General features: G+C 32.9%; 1 protein-coding gene across 10 annotated transcripts in view; it reads left to right on the top strand.

Moving 5' to 3' along the window:
* IBTK (inhibitor of Bruton tyrosine kinase) overlaps positions 1-18,718 on the top strand; it is a 129,669-nt gene that overhangs the window by 75,014 nt on the left and 35,937 nt on the right. For 9 of the 10 annotated variants that reach the window (XM_087443818.1, XM_087443819.1, XM_087443821.1 and 6 more), the window contains one exon: positions 15,299-15,448. In XM_087443818.1, coding sequence (XP_087299944.1) covers positions 15,299-15,448 — 150 coding nt within the window. Of the gene's footprint in view, positions 1-1,526; positions 1,641-15,298; positions 15,449-18,718 lie in introns of those variants that run through there. The other variant, XR_015555216.1, reaches the window with a different exon arrangement.

Below are 18,718 nucleotides of genomic sequence, written 5' to 3'. Positions count from 1 at the left end.
GAATTTCCTTTGCTTCCCTCCAATGTTTGATTCCAAGTTTCCTAGATCCTGTGTTTTTCTCTATCTTGGTTTACTCCTTGTTTTGATGTAGCACAACTCCAGTAATTTTCTGATAAAGGATGTGTAGGACATACATTTTTGGAGCTCTTATATCTATAAAAATGTTTTTATTCTCTCGTTCATTCTTGACTGATAGTTAGATTGGAAGGGAATCTTAAATTGGAAATCATTTGTAGAGTTTGTACCTTTTTCTTTCTCATTGCTGTTGAGAAGTCTAATGCCATTCCAGTTCCTAACACATTATATGTTGCCAGTTTCTTTCCTCCCACCATTTTTTCCTTGAAGCTTAAAGGGTCTTTTCTTTATCTCCAGTGTGCTGTAATTTCACAGTGATGTACCTTGATATGGGTTCTTTTTTGATACATTGTACTTGGTGGGCTCTTTTAATTGGGAAAAACATATGCTTAAGTTTTAGGAACATCTTATGTACTATTTGATACCTTCTTCCTCACTGTTTTCTCTAGAATGCACATTAGTTGGATATTACTCTTCCTGGACTTCTCTAATTTTCTTCCTTTTGCTCTTCTATTGTCCACGTAATTCTCTTTCTATTCTACTTTCTGGAACATTTCCAAGACTTTATTTTACAGCCCTTCTTCTCTATGTTTTATTTCAACTACTAAAATCTTTAATTGCCAAGAGCTCTTTTTTGTTCGCCAATAGTGCCCTTTTTATGGTATCCTGTTCAATATTCAACTGTTAAAGATACCTGTACTTTCTAAACTTTTTCACTCTTTAATATATACCCAGCAGAAATATATGCACGTGTGCACCGGGCAACATATATCAGAATGTTCATATCATCATTATTTGTAAAAGCCAAAAACTGGAAACAATTTGAATGTCTATAGCAGTAAATGGATAGGTTATAGTTTATTTTTATTTTTACTGTAAAATACCACACAATGAAAAAATGAATTATAACTACATACAGCTGTGTAGATGAGTCTCATCAATATAATATTGAGCAAAAGAAGCCAGTTAGCAAAAAGAAAAAAAATCAAACTATATGATTCCATTTGTAAAAGTTAACAGTACTCATTGATTTATATACGTGTTTATTCACTCTTTTCCATGTATCTTTTAGTTCATTTTAACTGTTTTATTGGATTGATTGTTTTGTTTTTAAGTTTTGATTGGGAGCTGTGTGTGCCTGTACAGAACAGGTTGACTGATAGGTAGGACTGTAGGATAACCTAGCAGTATCCCCATATGTCACTATCTCCATGTCTTTTCTCCTTGGTCTGTCAGTTTCTCTAAAGACGAACCTTTTAATTTTTATATTTACTTGCCAGCATTCTGGAAGCTAATCAGGGTAAGGAGGTTAGGGCTGGAACTGAGGTTCTCACCATTTGGTATAGATTTTCACATACCTCACTGTTGACTGTATAGACTTTGTACAGAACAGTTCACTTCTGCCTGCCTCTATTACTAGTGATTTTCAATCAAATTTTCCTTCTACCAAGGTAAAGGAGGTACAGTCATCTGACCACATGAAGATAGGGGGGACATCTGACATTTTTTCTACAAGTAAACTTTGAACCAGTTTTCATCCTCCTGCCTACTTCAGGATTTGATACGTAAGATGTCTCCAGTATGAGCCTTTTCAGGGTTCTGAAGTTCACACTCTACCACCCCCACTTGATGACAATTAGGTTTCCTTTATTTCCATTACATCACTGATCATTTTAGCTCTTTTTCCTTCTCCGAAAGAGTATTATTACTTTTAGTCTGCCATTGTCTTAATGCCTTATTCTTTTTGCCTTTGTGGGTTTATGCCTTCCTGATTACTTTCCTGTTTACTTTGTATGGGTATTTCAGGGGAAAGGATTAAAGTACTCATTTATCTGAAACTTCAGACTTTGATGTTAAAATTCAGGAAAAATTTTTCCCCGGTAATTATCAGCAACATGAGCTTAGACTCCCACGTTGACTAGACTATCTAAATTTCAAAAGAAATCTATTATGGCATATTAAGGAGAATTCTAGGAACATGGGAAGAAAAATGCCATAAAATGTGACCAAAAATATAATCAGGATACTTTTCTTTGAAAAATAACTTGGCAACTATGAAATATGGTGATGTTTATTATACATTTATTCTATGAAAATGTGATTGGAAATTTAAATAAAAACAAATGAATAATGGATTTTCTGTATTTTAGGACACTAAGGAAATTTATCTAACTGTAATAATAAAATTATTACAGATAATTTTATTCTGAATTATTATCAAAGTTAGAGGTATCTGAATTGTCATAAAATTAATCATTTATGCCCTTTTTATGACTTCAGAGATTATGTTGGTAACTGAAGGATCTTTTAAAGTTCGTTTCTGCTAAATTCCTTTGAATTTATGTACTGCTTTTATTTGTACTCATTAAGCTGTGGACTGAGGTAACTTAGTAATATGTATGTTATATGTGTCAATATAATATGTATGTTATATATGTCAATATAATTATACATATATATAAAATAAACATAAAAATATATACATATAATTTGCTGTTTCGTTATGGAAATTTCATCCTAAGTTAATGGCATAGATCAGAAAACATTTCTTAGAAATTTTAAGAACATATTTACATAAATGGTTGATGTTTGGTATTATTGAATTTTGATGCAGATTTAGTATAAATGGAAATTATTATTAGGTCGTTGAATAATTTTCTTTCTTGAATCATTAGGAGGCTACAAGTTTAGTATATAACTTGATTTTTAATCAGATACACATAGGGTGTAAATACATATAGTATATCCTTGAAGAAATTAAAAATGCAATAGATTTGTTTTCCTGAGAATAGCGCTTGTAAATGTTGGTCTAAAGAAAGTTGGTAGAATTTAAATTTTGCTCTGCTTTGAGAAATGTAGAAAATTAATCTGAAATTAGATTTTAATCTCATTTATAGATTGTATTTATAGAATGTATTCATTACTGTTGTTGAAATAAAAAACAGAGACCAACCTTGAAAATTCCCTGAGCAGATAAAACCAATTTAGTCATTGACTTAGGGTCATTTCTTGCTTATGTCTCTGGAAATCATAAACAAACTTGAACTGTTGCCCAAGGTTGATATGAGGTATCCACTGACCAATTTAAGAAAATTCTAATATTATAACCAGTCACTATGAAGAATAAAGACTGCTTTCTCACTAGTTAAGCTGCTTTATAACAATATACCCCTGAGCCTCATTCAGTGTTTTGATTTGAGTGCTCCCGGTTTGCAAACTTTCTTTTTGGTGTGTGCACAATAAAATTTTAGCAATTACTACTTTGGTAATTCATTGGTTTTACTTCTGTAATTTATGAACTTTTGACATTTCATGACGTCAGAAATGGCATCCAAAGAAGGCCCCCAATGGCTCCGAGGCCCATGAGCAACCAGGTACTGGTACCCACAGAGCCCATTGAGCTCACTGGTTGCTGTTCAAAAGGCAGGAAAACACGTGATTCCCTATGTTTTGGAACAGCTGTTGGAAAACAAGGCCCCTAAAGTTAAGACATCTTAGGGAATCTGAAGGCAAAGATTTGTTCCACCTGGTCTGTGGACCAGGCTATTGTGCCTTTTTGGAAAATGGGTGCTTTTGGGATTGTAGTGGCCACTTTGGGGAACCTTTAACTTAGTTAAGTCTACCTTAAGGGGCACCCTTAAAAGAGAGAATCTCAAACCTCTCAGAGACAATGGAACACATTCTTTGGTTGGTATGCAGAAGCTTCTAAAAGACAAAATGACTCCAAAAATAGCTCTAAAAGGATCCTTACAACATGCAAATAAAAATCTTTAGTAAAAAACTTTGGCTGTCTGAGCAGGTAACCTCAGCTTAGTCCATCTACTGGAAACACAGTTTGGACCCAAGTATTCTTTTGAGTTTTGTACCTGAGACATGGCTAAAATTTTTAAAACAAAAGCTGTCAGATCTCTGTGTCTGTATATTTATGTATGTCTATGACTGTATGTTATAGATACATGATATTTTTCTACCTCTGGATGGCATTGCCAAAATTGTAAAGATCTCTATTTAATTGGCTTAAAGAAAATTAAGTGTTTATATAAATCAAGTACACTCTCAGAAATATAGAAACTAACCCAAATCTTCTTCAGGTTCACATGATCTGGGATAATCTTTGATAAACAAAAGTTAAAGTTTGTTAGTTTAATAAAAACAAGTGTGTCTTCAGAGTTATCAATATTAAATGTAATACAAACATGCAACTTTTTCTCTCTGGGTTTACTAATCCAATAAACTCATGCTATCTCTATGTCACAAAATTTGTCAACAAGAAAAATAACTTATGATGATCGTTAGCTGTTTGATGTCTAATTCAAGCATAATTTAAAGCAAGTAATTTAAATAAATGTAAATAAGATAAAGGTTTATATTAAATTAAACTAAATAATGGATATTCATTGAATAGCTAAATCATTTCCGAATAAGATAAACATTAAATGCTGAATGTAAGTTTAAGTTTATGTACTTTTGGCTTTTTAATTTTTTACAGAGAGAGAAAAGATATTTAGGTCTATTAACATGTTTTGTGCCACATTGAAAATTTACTATGAGGACGAATATACTTCTAGAAATTATGAGAAATGTATTTATAAATTGCTAATCTGCTACAGGATGCTAATTTTTGATAGATGGTTAACAATTGCCTGCTTTCTGGTTTTCAAGATTGGAAAGAAAAGATTACAGATAGTTAAATTTTATAATCAATATGTAAAAGTAAACCTACTAGAAACAATAAGGATGAAAGAAAACAACTGTATGTGAAAAGCAGGTAATGAAAATAGAATGTGTTCTTTGGATAAGGAAAGATATGCAGGACACGGATTTTTTTTTTTTTTTTTTCTTGGTAAGAGAAAAAAGAAAGTAATTTTGTCCTAAAGTAAAATAATTGTTCCAGAGTAAGAAAGGAAAAAGGACAAAACCTAAATGCATACAGCAAGTTGTAGAAGGTTTGTGGGAAAGGAATCTTGAGAAAGGAATTTTATGTGTGGTCAAGCTGACTAAGATTGGAATGGATTTACTTAAGTTAAAAGAAAAAAAAAAGAGTTCTAATACCAAAAGTGTACTGGTGCAAAATCAGAGTTTGGTTTTCTTTCTGTTAAAATCACAAATTTGTTTAGATTGTTGATCTGCTCTTAATAAGAAATTGTAAACAAAGGTTTTTCTTTACATTTAATGTAATCTGCTTAGGAAATAAAGATTCTGTGTCTTGTAAAAATATTTCCTATGCTCCACATGTCTTTATTAGGTCTTTGGTTACTTAGAAAAAAAAAGGAAAACAAAACTGAGTCTTCTCTATTAAAAGAGCTAAAGTTTTCTTTCTTTTTTTTTTTTTTTTTTTACCACTATATAACTTTCTTTACTTGCCTTTGAAATCTTTTGTCACTTTGGTTGAATGGATAATTAAGTATTGTTTCACAGCGACCTGTGATCCTGTTTGATCAAGTGTTTTAAATCTTTCAACATTAACAGACTTCCCCAAATCAAATTCTAAATGAAGTAAAAAGAGAAATGTTAATTTATGTAGGCTTATTTGATGTATTAAATTGCATGGGAAACATTGTCAAATAAAAAGTAATGTTTAACCTTCTTAAGTCATATTTATATGGGATATATATCATTAAAATAAGGAATTCAGAAATTATGTGAAATTCTTAATCTGATAGGTACTTGTATAATGTTAATCAAACATTATAATCATACAGTGTTATCCGTCAGTCCAGCTATTGTCTTAAAATATTGTATATCACAAAAATAAGCAAATTTACTTCTGTTATTTATGAACTTTTGACACTGTAGTGATTATCTTTAATTTTTTTAAATGCTTCTCAAAGGTACATCTTCATTATCCTGACGAATCATCTAATGCGATTTTATTTTCTTAGAAGATGTGTTTTTTTGTTTGTTTTTTGTGTGTGTGAGGAAGATCAGCCCTGAGCTAACATCCATGCCAATCCTCCTCTTTTCACTGAGGAAGACTGGCCCTGGGCTAACATCCGTGGCCATCTTCCTCTACTTTATATGGGACACTGCCACAGCATGGCCTGACAAGCAGTGTATCGGTGTGCACCCAGGATCCAAACCCGGGCTGCCAGCAGCAGAGCCTGCGCACTTAACTGCTACGCCACAGGACTGGCCGCAGAAGATGTTTTTATACTATGTTTATCTTAATATTAAGGTTAATGTGTAATTCAGTAGCAAATCACAAATTAGCCCTGTAAGTTGGCTTCTGGTTGTGGTAAAGATTTTCAGTACTTTGTTCACACATTCATTCACCTAGTCTATATGACTCCCAGTATATAGTTGTACTCCTCTTGCCTGTAGTTAGTGGCAATCTTAAATATTAAAGATGACTGGTTCTTGCATCAGAATGAAGTTCTAACCAGCTGAATTTTAAATCTAATGTGAAAACACCAACTGTATATGGGAGTTGGCCACTTTTCATTATCAAGTGTTTTACTTGGAGAAATAATACAACATTTCTCACCAGGCATCTTGAGTGGAAGAATGTACAATCTTTGTGGCCTGGCTTGATGTATGAATGTGAATTCTTCCAAATTCCATTTAGAGCTAACTATAAATTATAAACTAATTTCAATTATTTAACATTTTAGAGCTAGAAATTTTATTCATTAAAGCAAAAATTTTAGGGCTGCTTTAGCTGAGGATCAAAATCTTTGATTAATTTTTTATGTGGCTACAAATGTCTCCAAATGCTTCTCCGGAAAGTTTCTCTGGCTGCTTCGATGGAAAATAGCCAGAGCCTGTGAGTTAGGAAAGCAAAATGGTGGGAAATCAGACACTGTTTCAAATTATGGCATTATCAGTGGAAAGAATAGTAGAACTCATTTAAAGCAACCTGTGTAAGACATTTTATAGGTAACCACTGTGCGTAATTAATAAACATATAACTTTAAGATGTTTTATAAACACTGTTACCTATATTTATTGTTTTTTTTTTTTGTGAGGAAGATCAGCCCTGAGCTAACATCCATGCTAATCCTTCTCTTTTTGCTGAGGAAGACCGGCTCTGAGCTAACATCTATTGCCAATCCTCCTCCTTCCCCCCCCCCCCAAAGCCCCCGTAGATAGTTGTACGTCATAGTTGCACATCCTTCTAGTTGCTGTATGTAGGACACAGCCTCGGCATGGCCAGAGAAGTGGTGCGTCGGTACGCGCCCAACTGCCAAGCCACGGGGCTGGCCCCCTATATTTATTCTTAAGGAGATGTTATCATAAGTAACTTTTTGAAAAATAACTTTTTGGATATATAAATTATTTACTACATTTAGGAGTCCCCAAATTAACACTAGGGTGAATCTGACAAGTTGTGCTTTTTATACAGATCATTGTGGAATTTCTGTATTTAGAGACATGAATTTACTTACAGGAGACATTCCCTGGATTTTCTGGCAAGAGTACTTGCCAACAGTGTTCCCAAATGACTGATGATAACACTGTACTTTACACTATAGTTACCTTGTTTGCCAATGGGAACTTTCAGGTATGTGTGCTTTTGAGGGAGCAGAAGTTAGTAAGGAAGTGGGGAGTGATTCTTTTGTGTTTGTATTTAATTTTTTTTATGTTCTGTGTATGTATTTTGGAGAAAATTTTATGATAAAGTCGAAAGTAGGTTCCTTTTGAAGAAATTAACATGAATGCCTTAGTAGGTCATGTTTTTGATACAAATCTATAAAGAAAATTTTTCTCATATGATTTAAGATTTTATTTAGGGTAAATGACTTTTCAGTGTGGACACAGCAGTAGAGTATAGTGATTAAGCCTGAGTTCTGGAATGAGCCTTGCCTGAATTTAAATCATGGATCTGTTACTTGGTAGCAATGTGAACTTATATCAGTTATTTAATCTTTCTCTGTCTTACTTTCCTTGTCCATAAATAGGGCTAAAAACAGTACCTATTTCACAGAGGTATTGTGACGATTAAACTGAGTTAATACATGGGACACACTTAGCACAGCACCTTTAATTGTATAAATACATAAATGTTAGCCATTATTATTTACTTAAATAAATTGTAACTTAATTTGTAATATGTTCACGTGATTAACTGATTTCCTTAACATGTATTAACTGTTTGCTGAATTTTTTTTTTTAAGAAAAATCATATGTGAAGCAGTTTGTATTGATTTAACTTTTATTGAGTAAATAGAAATTTGGTAAAAATTTTTAGTCAGTTTTGTTATGAATGGATGCTTAGCTCATGTGCTAACAAAACAAAGCGTGAATCATTATTTTCCTCCCATCTGTGTTACCTTTGGCACTTTATAAGGAGTGTTCTTGTCTTGATTTCTTATTAAAGGCAGTGGTAGACTAGATGGCAAAGCATGAGTTTTATGATCATTAAGAATTGGATTTGGATCCCAGTTATGCCTGATCTTTGGTGATTCTGTGGTCATTGAGATCCCTGAACTTTGGTTGTACTCTACTTTTAAACATAGGTGGTGATGAAAATACTGGTCTTTCAGGACTATTATTGTAAGGATTAAATGAGATGATGCATGTAAAAGTGTTTTTTGCAAATATGGTTTGGTGGTTAGGTCAGAGTCAGGTACAAATGAGCTATTCAAACAAGGTATAGTATTTTAGAAGGTCTTGCTTTGTTTTCTTTCTCTCTCTCTCTCTCTCTCTTTTTTTTTTTGGTGAGGAAGATTGGCCCTGAGCTAACATCTGTTGCCAGTCTTACTCTTTTTGCTGAGGACGATTGGCTCTGAGCTAACATCTGTGCCCATCTTCCTCTATTTTGTATGTGGGATGCCGCCACAAAGTGGCTTGATGAGCGGTGCGTTGTTCCGCGCCCTGGATTCAAACCTGCAAACCCTGGGCCACGGAAGTGGAGTGTGTGAACTTAACCACTATGGCACCGGGCTGGCCCCAGGCCTTGCTTTTTTATGGGATAATCCAAATAGTTTATGAACTTAATCTGGGTGTGGATTTTATGGTTTCTTCTAAGTATGAATTTAACTTTTTGGGGAATTACTGGTTAGCATTTGTGTTCACTTATTAACATGGCCTCTTTGTTTTCTGAGTAAATAAAGTAGAAAAAATAATTAAAATTAGATTAGGAAATTGTTTATTATTATTCATACTTTTGACTAATGTTAAGGATTCTGAAAATGATGCTAAGGATACAGTGTAGTTTCAGTGTACAAAATAACTAATAACTAAAGGTTATCTTTTTAAATTAATTTTTCTAGATCAGTCAGACTTTACCTATTAATTGATTATATTTCTTCATGTCAGAACTTCTGTGTTCTCACTGTCGTCTTTTTCTCTTGAAATAAGTTAGTATTACATAGCATTTCTATGTATCAGGTACTGTTTTAAATACTTTAATATAAACTAACATTTGATCCTCATAACAACTGTTACGATGAAGGAGATGGTATTAGTATCTCCATGTTACTTATGAGGAAACTGAAGTACAGAGTAACTTCCCAGGGTTAAACCTAATGTCTGGTAGAGTCAAGATTTGAACCCAGATACTCTAGCAACAGAGCCTGTGTGCCTAACCCTGACTATCTTGTGATCCTTTTTACGTTCTTGATTGTAAAGTAAAACATTGATAGTTGAATCAAAAGATTCTGATACCATAAAAATCTGAGTATGAAATCTTTGGAAGCTAAATTAATCATTACAGGTGATTTTTAATTTTTGCCTGTTCTTTGGTCGATATTATTCTAAAATACTTTCCACTGTTAACTAATTCTCAAAGTATTACACCTATGTTGCATATGATTAATTTTGTGTGGTTTTGATTATTTATGTCAACTTAATTTTTATTTCGTCTATTCTGTCTGTGTAAAATTAGGTTTAAATTTTAAATAACTTTATTGAAACATAATATACCTAGAAATGCAGTTACTGTGAGTGTGTAAGTTGCTGAATTTTCACAAACTGAACACATCTTGTGCAGCCAGCACTCAAATCAAGAAGTAACATTACCGGCATCTCAGAAGTCCCCTCATGCTACCCTTCCTTTTCCCCTCACCCCACCAATCCACTATCCTGACTTCTATTTCCATAGATTAATTTCTCCTTTTTTTATGTGTATGTAAATAGAATCCTATAGTGTGTCTGGCTTCTTTTGCTCAACATTATATTTATGAAATGCATTCATATTTTGAGAGTACTGTCTAATATTCTATTGTGTAAATATACCACAATTATTCATTCAGCTCTTGTTGGCATTTGAGTGGCTTCATTGTTTTACTCTTAGGTTTAAGGCTGCTATGGATATTCTAGTTCATGTTTTTGGTGAACACATATTTGCATTTCTGTTGGATATATAACAAGGAATAGAATTACTGGGTCATGGACTAGGCATATGTTCATTTTAGTAGCTACCACTAAACACTCTCTCCAGCAGTATGTAAGAGTTGCACTTTCTCCACCTCCTTACCAAAACTTGGCATTTTTCATCTTCTTATTTTAGTCATTTGGGAAGGGGGACAGATTTTACTACGTATTGTTTTTTTGAAATACCTTGATAAAGTTATAATTTACATACAGTAAGTGCACTAATTTTAAGTGTAGAGTTGGAATTTTGACAAATGTGTACACCTGTGTAATCACCACCCCAATGAAAATTAAAAAAAAATTACATCATCCAGTACATTTTCTCAATCAATCCCCACCCTCCAACCATGCCCTACACCACCATTGAATTAGAAATTAGAAATTTCTAATAGTATAGCTTAGCTTTTGCCTATTACTGTAACTTCATATGAATGGCATATAAATACGGTATGCTCTCTTTTGTGTCTGGCTTCCTTCATTCAACGTAAAGTTTTGGAGCTTCGTCCATGTTGTTACATGTATCATTAATTTCTTCCTTTTTTATTGTTGAGAAATACTGGATTGTTTCCAGTTTATTTTTATGAAAAAAGTTATGATTTATGTACAAGTCTTTTAATAGACATATGTTTTTATTTCTCTTGAGTAAATAAATACTTAGGAGTGGAATTGCTAGGTCATATGTTAAATGAATGTTTGACTTTATGAGAAAAGTACCAGTTTTCCAAAATGGTCGTATCATTTTACGTTCCTACCAGCAGTGTATGAGAGTTCCCATTGTTCCACATCCTTTCCAACACTTGTTATAGATAATCTTTTTAATTTTAGCTATTCTAGTAGGTGTGCTTTATTTTGCATTTCTCAGGGGCTTATTGGCCATTTTTATATCTTTGGAATGTCTGTTCAGATCTTTTGCCTTTTATTGGGCTGTTTATTTTCTTAATATAGATTTATAAGAGTTTTTTATTCTGGAAATAAGACCTTTGTTGGATATATGTTTTGTGAGTATTCTCTTCCACTTTGTAGTTTGGCTTTTCATTTTCTTAACATTGTCTTTTGAGGAGCAGAAGTTTTTAATTTTGATAAAATCCATTACATCAATTTTTTGTTTTCTTTTATTAAAGTTAGGGCTTTTTGTGTCTGACTACTCTAAGGTTACAAAAATTTTGTTCTGTTTTGATCTAGATGTTTTATAAGTTTAGCTTTTATAATTGGGTTTATGATTCAGGTTTCTTTTTACATATAGGGTAAGAAAGAGGTCAAAGTTTTTATTTTCTTCTTTTTTCTCACACAGATACCTAGTTATTCTAGCACAGTTTGTTGAAAAGGTTGGTCTTCCCCCATTTTGTTACTTGGCACTTTTGCTGGAAATCAGTTGACCATGTATGTGTGGTCTAATTCTGGACTCAGTTCCATTTGTCCTATATGTATATGTGTATGCCCATACCATACTGACTTGATGATGATTCCTTTTATAAGTATTGAAATCAGCTGGTATAATTTCTGACTTTGTTCTTTTTATTCAAAATTCTTTTTTTCTATTTTAAGTTTTTTCTATGTTTATATAAATCTTAGATTTGGCTTGTCAAAAAAAAAAAAAGCCTACTAGAATTTGTTGGGTGTTGCTTTGAATCTGTAGATGAAGAGGATTGACAGCTTATCAATATTGAGTCAATCATGAACATGGTATATATCTTTTAGATCTTCTTTAATTTATCTCAGCAATGTTTTGTAGTTTTCAGTGTATATATCACACCCATCCATGTTTTGTTAAACTTATCTGTAAATATTTCATATTTTTGATGCATCTATTGACTTTTCCATAGGATTTTTCTCCTTTATACTGTGAATGTGATGAATTATATTGATTGATTTTTTGAGTGTTAGACCAACTTTGCATTCCTGGAATAAACTCCACTTAGTTGTTGTTTATTATCTTTTTAATAAATTGCTGGGCATTACCATTACCCCAGAAAGTTTTCTTCAAAACGTTCTCTTTAATCCTTGTCCCTGTCTCACTCCAATGTCAACCACTGTTGTAATTTTTCTTTCTTGACCAAAGATTAGTTTTGCCTGTTTTAGAACTTTATGTAATTAGAATGAAACGTAATGTACTTTTTTCTGTCTGGCTTCTTTCACTCAAGATGTTTTTCACATTTTTCTGGATTGTGAATAACAATAGTTTATTCCTTTTTATTACTCAGTAGTATTCCAAGGTATGAATATACCACAATTTGTGTTTACTTCTGTTGAAGGACACCTGGACTCTTTCCAGTTTTTGACTATTATGAATACATCTGCTGTGAATTCTTGTTTAGGGCTTATTGTAGACAGGTAGAATTGCTGGATTATACAGAAGATGTATATTTACTTTTTAAGAAACCGCCAGACCTTTACCCACAGCATTTGTACCATTTTATCCCCTCCCCTCAACAATGTATGAAAGTGTTGGTTGTTTTACATCCTTGCCAACATTTGGAATTGTCAATTAATTTTACGTATTTTTGTGTGTGTGTAGTGGTCTCTGATTATGGTTTTAATTTGTTTCCCGGATGAGTAATGAGCACTTTTTCATGTGCCTGTTGGCTATTAGCATATCTTCCTTTGTGAAGTGTCTTTTCAAATCCTTTTTGCTTGCCTTTTGAAATTGCCTTGTCTTTTATTATTTGTGTTTTTTATTTTTGAGTTCTAGGAATTGTTTTTAGAGTCTGGTTACAAGTCCTTTGTCAGATTCATGTTCTGCAGATATTTTCTGTTTTCATAATGATGTCTTCTGATGAACAGAAGTTTTTAATTTTGGTTAAGTCTAGTTAATCATTTCTTTATTTCATAGTTGTTGCTGTCTATGTCCTAAGACACCTTTGCCTACCACCAAGTAATGAAGATAGTCTTCTGTTTCCTTCTAGGATATTTGGCTTTTACATTAGGTCTATGATCCATCTCAAGTTAATTTTGGGATGTGGTGTGAGATAAAGATTTATTTTGTCTCTTCTATAAACTATTTGTTTATTATAGAAAACACTTTTACCACTGAAATGCTTTGGCAATTCGATTTTTGAAAGCAAAATGATTGTATACATGAGAGTCTATTTCTGAGCTCTCTGTTCAGTTCCATTGGTCTTAATTCTTATATCAGTACCATACTGTCTTGATTACTATAACTTGTTTTATCTTCTTCCAACTTTATATTTCTTTTTTAAGAATACTTTGGCTAATGTAGGTTTTTTGTATTCCCATATAAATTTTAGAATCAGTTTGTCAATTTCTGTAATAAACAAACTGGTGAGACTATAATAAAAAAACTGATGGGATTAATTCAGTTTTTAAAATAGATATAGGTCTATATAGATTTTCTGTTTCATTTTTTGATATCTTTGGTAAATTTTTTTGAGATATTCATTTCATGTAAATTGTCAAATTTATTTGCATAGAACTATTTATAATATTTTTTTATTATCCTTTTAATTCCTATGGGTATCTTGTCTTAGTTATCTACTGCTTTGTAACAAATTATTCCTAAACAGTGGCTTAAAACAACCAATGTTTATTGTCTCACAGTTCCTTTAGGTTAGGAATCTGGGTATGGTTTAGCTGCGGTATTGCTTAGGTGGATGTCTCTGGCTCAGGGTCTCCCACATTGCTGCCATCAAGGTTCTGCTAGGACCGTAGTCATTTCAAAGCTTGACTTGGAGAAGATCCTTGTCCAAGCTCACTCATATGGACATAGAATTCTGGGCTGACAGTTTTTTCCCCCTTTTTATCACATTAAAGATGGCATTCCACCGTCTTTCGGCCTTCATTGTTTCTATTAATAAGCTCGGTGTTTTCATACTGTGTTGTATTTCTGTGGCTGCTTTCAAGATTTTTTTTATCTTTGTTTTTTAGCAGTTTGCCCATTATGTGCCTAAGTGTGGGGTTTTTTTGTATTTCTCTCCTTTGGGGTTTGCAAAAATTCTTGTATCTTTAAATTTATGTCTTCCACCAAATTTGGGGAATGTTTGGCCATTGTTTCTTCAAATATTGTTTTCTGTCATATCCCTCTCTCCTTCTGGGACTCCAATTGTGGTAGACCTTTTGATATTATCAGATAAGTTACACTATGGCTGACTTAAATTTTTTTTCAATCTTTTCTTCCCTCTGTTCTTCAGATTCAAAAACTTCTATTGATTTATCTTCAAGTTTGCTGACTCTTTTCCAATCTGCTGTTACATCCGTCAAGTGAATTTTGTTTTTTAAATATTGTATTAAAAGTTTTGAATTTCTATTTTTTTTTCATAGTTCCTTTTCCTCTGCTGAGCTTTACTTATTCTTTAATTTATCCTGAGCATATTTTTTTGTTGTTGTTACTTGAGGCATAAAAACAATAGCTATTTTTAATATCATTGCCAATTTCAACATCTGGGTTATCTCCAGTGTTGGTCTCCATTGATTTTTGTTTTTTTTTTTTTTTGGTGAGGAAGATCAGCCCTGAGCTAACAACAATGCCAATCCTCCTCCTCTTTTTCCTTTTTTTTTTTTTTTTTTGGCCGAGGAAGACTGGCCCTGGGCTAACATCCGTGCCCATCTTCCTCCTCTGCTTTATATGGGACACCACCACAGCATGGCTTGATAAGCGGTGCGTCAGTGTGTGCCCGGGATGTGAACCTGCAAACCCTGGGCTGTCGCAGCAGAGCGTGCACACTTAACCGCTTGCGTCACTGGGCCAGCCCCCATTGATTTTTTTTTTTTTAATCTCATAATTTTGATTAGTTCACGGTTGACAGCAAGAATCCAATATCACATTGAAAACTGTAATTATATAATATCATTGTAAAATTTTTGGTATATATTCTCTGCATTGTTCGCTTGTGACTTTCAGCAGCAACCTTTTAAAAAATGGATGTTTAAACATGATCTTTGTTGTCTTTTACAGGGCATCTTCTCTACATTCAGTTTCATCCAAGTCATTCCGGGATTTCTCAGTAGAAGAAAAAAAATCTATTATTGGCCAGAGTTCAGGAGATCATGTCAAAAAAGTTTGTTTTAAAGGAACTGAAAATTCCCAGACTCCAAAAGTTGTAAGGTAATGAAATAAGCTTATATATTTTCTGCCTTAAAATGTTCTAAGGTGGTTTTACATTCTGAAATAATCTTCAAAAATTTGAGGGTGATTTTTATACATTTTATACATCTTTTACATTTGAAATTACCATGTATTTGTGTAAGCTTTATTTTGGTATAATTGGCTTGCAATAAACTGTATGTATTTAAAGTATACAATTTGAAGTTTTGGCATATATACACCTGTGTAACCGTCATCACCAACCACATTCAAGACAGTGAATATAACCATCTTTCTCAGAAGTTTCCTCATGCCCCTTTGTAGTCCCTTCCTCCCTTCCCCATCCTGCTTCCCATGCAACTACTAACCTGCTTCTGTCAGTATAGACTGGTTTGTATATTCTAGAGTTTTATATCAATGGAATCATTTACCATATACTTTCTTTTAATCTTTTACTCAGCATATATTTTGGGATTCATCCAAGTTGTTATGTGTATGAATAGTTCATTCCATTTTGTTGCTGAGTAGTATTTCATTGGATGGGTATAAAACAATCTATCTGCATGTGTTGATGGACCTTTGGTGTTTCCAGTTTTTTCTCTAGCTATTTTTGATACTGGTTTTTAAAGTCCAATGTATTTTAGAAAGATGTTTCATATTTTAAATGCCTAAATGAAACATGAAAATCTAAACCTAATTTAAAAGCAATATTTTAATAAAAATAGCTTCCCCACTGTGGTATGTAAATTCTCTTAATCATTGTTCAAGAGGGAACATTCTTGGGCATTAACTAGGCCAATGTGGGAAGAAAAAACTGTTTCAAGTTGGTTGACTAAATGGAGATTTTTTTTTTCCTTGTTTCTGCTAATATGACATCTCTCAAAGATACTAATCCCTAGGGTATTTTAGACAAAACAAAAATGTCATGTTGTGACCAGATTTATATTTTGTTTTACATAATGATAAACCCTTTTTCACTGGTCATCAAACCTTTTTTTTCCCTTAAACCGTTTCTTAAAATGAAATCTTATGTCCCATTCCAGTATATCAAACAGATAATATAAACTTCTCTGTATTGAAGTGAGGAGAGGAGTCTGGGAACCATACTAGTTTAACCTCACCTTACCTGCCCCTCAAGCTCCTCCGGAGGAACTGTCAAAGTCTTCTAACAACATTGGAAACTGCTGGTTTAGATGAACTATTTAAACATATTTTTATTGTTGATATTGTGACAGCCTTCCTTATTACAGACTAGATACATTTGCGACTAAAGTTCTTGAGCCATTTACTTATAATACAGAAAATCAGAGATCAGAAAGGATCTGAAGAAGTCATCTGGTCTCTTTCACTTTTCAAATACTTTTAGCAGTGGAATGCTCTTTTAAAATAAAAGTCTGAAACTCAATATAAAACAGATAAACCTTTTTACATAATGTTTGCTTATGAAAAAGTAAAAATACTAAGGCTGTTTTGATAGGCTCATAAATACAAAATTGGATGTAAGACATTTGTAGTCTTAAAATTGACAAATATTTATTATCTGCTTCGTATCAGACATTATGCTAGGTACTAGAGTTAGGACAGTGAACAAAGTTAACATAGCCTCTGCTCATATAGAACTTAAACAGTCCAAAAGAGAAGAGAAACCTTACACAAATAATCAAATCATTAAAAGTGTACAAAGCATTATGAAGAGGAAGTATATCAGCCTCAACATTCAATTTATTTTTACATTTTGTTTTAATTGTCTAATATTAAGAAAATTCTGATTGAAATAAATAAGTAGTTATAAATGATATTTTTAAAAATCAACTCCTTGGCATTCTCTAAGAGCACTCTTCATTTAGACAGAGATGGAGGAAGAAATTTTATTCTTGAATTGATACAAAAATGAATGAGCCTGGCGACAGATGTTAACGTGCTGGTGATAGTCAATGTATTAAAAGTATTTCAATGTATATATTTTTTATTAGTTTCAAAAAATGTATTTGAGGACAAAAATACCAATAAATGTTTGTTGAATACTGTATGATACACTGAAAACAACGAAACCTAAACCATGTACAACTATTCAGTATTTTATAAATTGTTTTCTTAAAGATGTTGAGGGAAGCGCATTTTATTTCATTCCTGAGTGACAGGCAATCTCTAAGTCTATGTCCAACTACATTTGAGTGCCATTGTACACACACTTATACATATGTTTTATGTATATTGACTTCATAAATGTATTGATTACATAATTATAATCAAAACAAATGTTTTAAAATTATCATTATGTATACATCTCTCATTAGGTTTTTCTATTCCAGACAAATTTTTTTTAATTAGGAAAAATTTTTTAATTGGTTGTTATTCTCTGTAATGACCCTATATCTCTTATAATATTCTTAAAAACTGAATATAGTATAGTCTTTTTAGATATAAGAAAAACATAAGAATACCATTGGTTTTGTAAGTTGTATGATGAGAGATGTCCTGTAGACCATGCTTTTAAATAGAAAGATATGTAACTTCGTTATTTTCCTACTGTGAGACACACAAATCTGCTTCTGTTTGTATTCATCTTATCCTCCTTTCTTGTTTTGCAATAGAAGAGTTATCTTTCCTATCTAAGGCTAGTATTTATACCTGTGCTTATATCTTAACTCCTTTCTACTTTAGAAGCCTTAAACTATTCATTACCCTTCTCTTTTCTGGTGGATATTCAGTGTTTTCCTTTTAAGTACATTTTTCCCATCTGGTTTGCAATATACTCAGGTTTCTCTCATGCAGTCTGGGTTGGGTAATCAGTCCCTTACTCAACCCTCACACTTTCTTCTAGCAATTGTCCTGTCATTACCAATCCCCTACTCCCTTCACAGCGAGATTTCTCAAAAGAGCTGTCAGCTCCCACTCACTTCTTAATCCGTTCTGGCTTCCAGTCCCTTTACTAAACTGAAACAGGTCAGGCTGAGTTCAGCAGTGACCTCCGTATTGCCAACACCGTGGACTTTTTATTTTTATTATTACTTGAAGTTCAATTACAAGTCATCTCCTCATTTCACTTTATACTCTTTCTATGCTGTCCATTTCATGAGTTTCTGTGTTCAGTTATCAGCTATACAATAAAGACTCAAAGTTTATATCGCCTGCCTGCATCTCGCGTCTGAGCTTCAGACTGAGTTATCCAACTGCCTCTTGGTATCTCCATCCTATTTGGATGTGCCTAAGCACCTTAAACTTTATGTCCAAAACCAAGCTTAATGTTTTCCTCGTATCTGTCTCATAAAACCAAAGTCAAACAAAAAT

The sequence above is a fragment of the Ceratotherium simum genome, chromosome 19, assembly GCF_057802395.1.
Source record: "Ceratotherium simum simum isolate JZ-2026a chromosome 19, ASM5780239v1, whole genome shotgun sequence".
Lineage (NCBI taxonomy): Eukaryota > Metazoa > Chordata > Mammalia > Perissodactyla > Rhinocerotidae > Ceratotherium > Ceratotherium simum.
This window is presented reverse-complemented; position numbering and strand designations above follow the sequence as displayed.